Genomic DNA, 5,000 nt, shown 5'->3' on the forward strand with positions numbered 1-5,000 from the left:
TGGAAGGAGGAAAGAGAAAATCAGAATTGAAGGATGGATTAATGAGGAGGATGGGGAAGCAGGAGAAAGAGAGGATGGAAGGAGGAAAAATGAAGTAGAATTGAAGGATGGAAGAATAAGGAGGATGGGGGAGCAAAGAAAGATGAAGATGGAAGGAAGAAAGAGTAGAATTGAAGGATGGAAGAATAAGGAGGGTGGGGGAGCAAAGGGAGGAAGAGAAGGATGGAAGGAGGAAAAAGAGAATCAGAATTAAAGGATGGAAGAAGTTGTGGGTTGTAAAGAGAAGGAGGAAGAGGAGGAAGAGGAGGGGGAGGGATGCCCGAGAGGAGAGAAGGAAGGAAGGGAGACAACTGAAGAAGAAAGTAGAAAAAGGAGAAAAAGGAAGATGAATAAAAAAAAGAGATAGAGAAAGGAGGCTAGAGAGATAATAAAGAGGGAAGAGAGAGGTAGAGAATAATTAGACAGGGGGTAACTCCGTTGACCTTTGTAATAGGTTTCGGATATTTGGAGTAAAAAGGGTAATTGGCCCTTGTGGAAAAGAGAAGAAAGGGGATCAAAGGGTGAGGAGAGAGGGAGAAGAGGAGAGGGAAGGAAGAGGAGGTAAGGAACGGAGAGAGTGCGAAGGAAATGGAAGTAAATAACGGAGAGAGAGCGAAAGAAGAGGAGGTAAGGAACGGAGAGAGAGCGAAGGAAGAGGAGGTAAGTAACGAAGAGAGAGCGAAGGGAGAGGAGGTAAAGAACGGAGAGAGTGCGAAGGGAGAGGAGGTAAGGAACGGAGAGAGTGCGAAGGAAATGGAAGTAAATAACGGAGAGAGAGCGAAAGAAGAGGAGGTAAGGAACGGAGAGAGAGCGAAGGAAGAGGAGGTAATGAACGAAGAGGAAGCGAAGGAAGAGGTGGATGTTGAGTAGGAGAAGTGGAAGAGAGGAAGGGTAGGGGGAGAGGGAAAGGAAAGGCGAATGAAAAATGAAACGAGAAAGGGGAGAAAGAAAAAATAGAAGGAATAGGTAAGAATGCTAAGAGGGAGGCAGGTGGACGGTGGATTCAGCATAAGGTAGGAGAGCAAAGGATATGTTTAGTTCAGAAAAAAATAAGGTAAAGAGGAAAGGAGAGATTAGTGAGAAAAGCGAAGAAGCGAAAAGGAAGTACGGAACAGGATATGAAGAAAAGCGAAAAGAGAAAAAAAAAAAAAAAAAAAAGATAATAACACGAGAAGCAAAAAAAAAAAAAAAAAAAAAAAAAAAAAAGAAAGAAAGGACAACAGATAAAAGATAAATAGAAAAAGAGATAAGAGAAATACGACTCGTCCTCTCCCTTCACACGTTCTCGGCGCCGGGGATGGCTGAGGCCGAGCTCTCCCGCTTCTTCTTGGGCGCGTGCTGGGTGGTCACGGAGCCGTCCTTGGGGTCGAGGACGAGCTGGTGTCTGTGGCGGGACCTCGAGCGCGACCTGGATCGTCGTTGGCGCGCGGACGACGACGAGGACGACCTGGGACGCCGCATGTTGGTGCCCAGGAGGATGACGATGATGGCGGCGTAGAAGACGACGATCACCTGCGGGAGACGAAGGTCAGCGGCGCTCGGGTGGGACTCAGGCGCTGGCATGCAAGCGCAGAGACATGCATGTATAGACACTATTGTGTGTGTGTGTGTATGAATAAATAAATGTATCTCTCTCTCTCTCTCTCTCTCTCTCTCTCTCTCTCTCTCTCTCTCTCTCTCTCTCTCTCTCTCTCTCTATATATATATATATATATATATATATATATATATATATATATATATATATATATATATATATATATATATATATATATATATATATATATGTATATATATATATGTATGTATGTATGTATGTATGTATGTATGTATGTATGTATGTATGTATGTATGCAAGTCTATATAGAAATATATACATATATAATATATATATATATATATATATATATATATATATATATATATATATATATATATACATATATATATATATGTATGTATATGCATATATACATATATATATATATATATATATATATATATATATATATATATATATATATATATATATATATATATATATATATATATATATACATATATATATATATACATATATATATATATATATATATATATATATGTGTGTGTGTGTGTGTGTGTGTGTGTGTGTGTGTGTGTGTGTGTGTGTGTGTGTGTGTGTGTGTGTGTGTGTGTGTGTGTGTGTGTGTGTGTGTGTGTGTGTCTGTATAGAAAGAGAGAGAGAGAGTAGACGGAAGTATAAGAACAGACACCAGAGAACCAGATCACACCCGAACCACAAGGAGATTTCTGAACAACATGTTTTCGCCCAAAGGGAAGTGAGGGTAAATGTTATTCCAAAGATCCTTTGAAAAAATCACTGAATTGACGTCGTGAGGTGCAAGAAACACCACTTAGGACCGAATTCCGTGTCACCGAACATAGCCAATTAAATGAGTCACTCAATTCATAATGTTACAACTGGTTTTCCACAGCGATGAATTCTGTGAATGACAGATGATTGACAGCTGCCAGGTCGAATTCTCCTGACAGTGTGGTATATTCTCGTTCGGTGCTCATTATAAGTGCTCATTATAAGTGCGTTGCTCCATTTGGCTTTGAATAGGCATTGTGGCATTAGTCTGCAAAATGGTTCACTAGGTCGTCTGAACATTCAAAAGATATATATATATTTCTCTTTTTGTAGTTTCTCTTGTATTTGGAGAGTAGGAAAGAGAGATGGATGGGTAGACGGAGAAATAGATAGATATACGTGTGTGTGTGTTGTGTATGAGTGGGGGGGGGGGTGAGTATTCGTGTGCGTTCGTGTGTGTGTCAGTGTCTGTAAAAAATGAAATATTATTTCTTCGCTGTCCCCCTCTCCTCGTCTATTTTCCAGACGCAGCCAGCTTTCTTTCTCCTCTTTCCTTCCCCTCTTCCCTTCCCCTCTCTCCCTCCCCTTCTCTCCTTCCCCTCTCTCCCTCCCCTTTCCCCTCCCCCTCTCTCCTTCCCCTCTTCCCTTCCCCTCTCTACCTCCCCTTCTCTCCTTTCCCTCTCTCCCTCCCCTCTCCCATCCCCCTCTCTCCTTCCCTTCTCTTCTTCCCCTCTCTCCATCCTCCCTCTCCCTCCCCTCTCTCCCTTCCTTTTCCCCTCCCCCTCTCTCCTTCCCTTCAATCTTCCTCCACCCTTCTTTCCCACTCTCTTTCCCCTCTCTCCTTCCCCCCCTCTCTCCTTCCCCTCTCTCCTTCCCCTCTCCCCTCCCCCTCTCTCCTTCCCCTCTTCCCTTCCCCTCTCTCCCTCCCCTTCTCTCCTTCCCCTCTCTCCCTCCCCTCTCCCATCCCCCTCTCTCCTTCCCTTCTCTTCTTCCCCTCTCTCCATCCTCCCTCTCCCTCCCCTCTCTCCCTTCCTTTTCCCCTTCCCCTCTCTCCTTCCCTTCACTCTTCCTACTCCCTCCTTCCCCTCTCTCCTTCCCCTCTGTCCCTCCTCTCTCTCCCTCCCTTCTCCCCTTCCCCTCTCCCCTCCCCTCTCTCCTCCCCCTGTCTCTTTCCCCTCTCCCCTCACTCCTCCCCCTTCCTCCTTCCCCTCTCTCCTTCACCCCTTCGTGGACGAATGGGAATGTTTTCCCTCTTGCATTTAATCTCTTTCTTTTTGCCTTTCTCTCCCCCTTGTCTCCGCTCTGCAAGGTAAACAATTTATCGACGTTTCCCCCTCTTCCTCCCTTCGCTCAAGCAGAGGAGTAAGGAATTCTCGATTTTGATTTTGTCTCTTGCTTTTTTATTCATTCTCGCATTCTCTTTTTTTTTAACTGATCTTTATCGCTTACGTTGATTATCTACATTTTATCGAATAATTTATTTCTAATTATTTCTTTTATTTTTTTATGATTTTTTTTTTTTTTTATCTTTCTAGCTTTTTTCCCCTTTTTTTTACGTGTTACTATTTCATCCTTCTTTCTCTACATATTCTTCTTCTTCTTTCTGAAATTCGTTCCCAATTTCTTTCACTTTTTCTTTTTCCCTCCCTTCATCACTTTCTCATATACCTGTCCTTCACATCTCTTCATTTTTTTTCTTTCTCCCCTTTCGCACTTTATCTTCCTTTATGTGTCTCATACTTCTTTTTCCACGCTGCCTATTCCTATCTCCCGTCATCTGTCTCTCCCCAACCTCTCTATCTCTCTTTCTCTCTATGTCTCACCTTTTCGTACTTTCTATTTCTCTCTCTCTCTTATCTTTTCGTACTCTCTATTTCTCTCTCTCTTATCTTTTCGTACTCTATTTCTCTATCTCTCTCACCTTCTCGCACTCGCTATCTCTCTATCTCTCTCACCTTTTCGTACTTTCTATTTCTCTCTCTCTCTTATCTTTTCGTACTCTCTATCTCTGTATCTCTCTCATCTTTTCGTATTTATCATCACTTTCCATACTTTTATAGACCCCGTACTGACCTGGCTATCCCTACTACCTGATACCTATCCTCAACTATCTATCCACACCTTCTACAGTCATCCTCACTTATTTATACCCATTCTTCCCTATACTTTTTTTCTCTCCTCTCTATTCCCTCTTCTTTCTACACTCATTCTCGCTTATTGATCCCCATTCTTCCCTATACATGTTTTCTCTTCTCTCTGTCCCCTTCTCCTACTACGCTCATCCTCATTTAATTATCCCCATTTTTCCCTATACTTTTTTTTCTCCTCTCTATCCCCTCTTCCTTCTACACTCATCCTCATTTATGTACCCCCATTCCTCTCTATACTTTTTTTTTATCTTCTCTATTCCCTTCTCCTACCACGCTCATTCTCGCTTATTCATCCCCATTCTTCCGTATACCTTTTTTCTCTTCTCTCTATCCCCTCTTCCTTCTACACTCATTCTCGCATATTTATCCCCATTCTTCCCTATACCTTTTTCTCTTCTCTTTATTCCCTCTTCCTACTACGCTCATCCTTAATTATTTATCCACTCTCCCCCTAC

General features: G+C 42.5%; 1 protein-coding gene across 1 annotated transcript in view; it reads right to left on the reverse strand.

Annotated features, from left to right (window-relative positions):
- Window positions 1-1,242: 1,242 nt before the first annotated feature.
- LOC138866793 (uncharacterized) overlaps window positions 1,243-5,000 on the reverse strand; it is a 130,130-nt gene continuing 126,372 nt past the window's right edge. Inside the window, exon 4 of the mRNA XM_070140539.1 lies at window positions 1,243-1,551. Coding sequence (XP_069996640.1) covers window positions 1,315-1,551 — 237 coding nt within the window. The 3' untranslated portion in view covers window positions 1,243-1,314. The remainder of the gene's footprint in view (window positions 1,552-5,000) is intronic.

This window comes from Penaeus vannamei, chromosome 27, assembly GCF_042767895.1.
Source record: "Penaeus vannamei isolate JL-2024 chromosome 27, ASM4276789v1, whole genome shotgun sequence".
In the NCBI taxonomy this organism is placed as follows: Eukaryota; Metazoa; Arthropoda; class Malacostraca; order Decapoda; family Penaeidae; genus Penaeus; species Penaeus vannamei.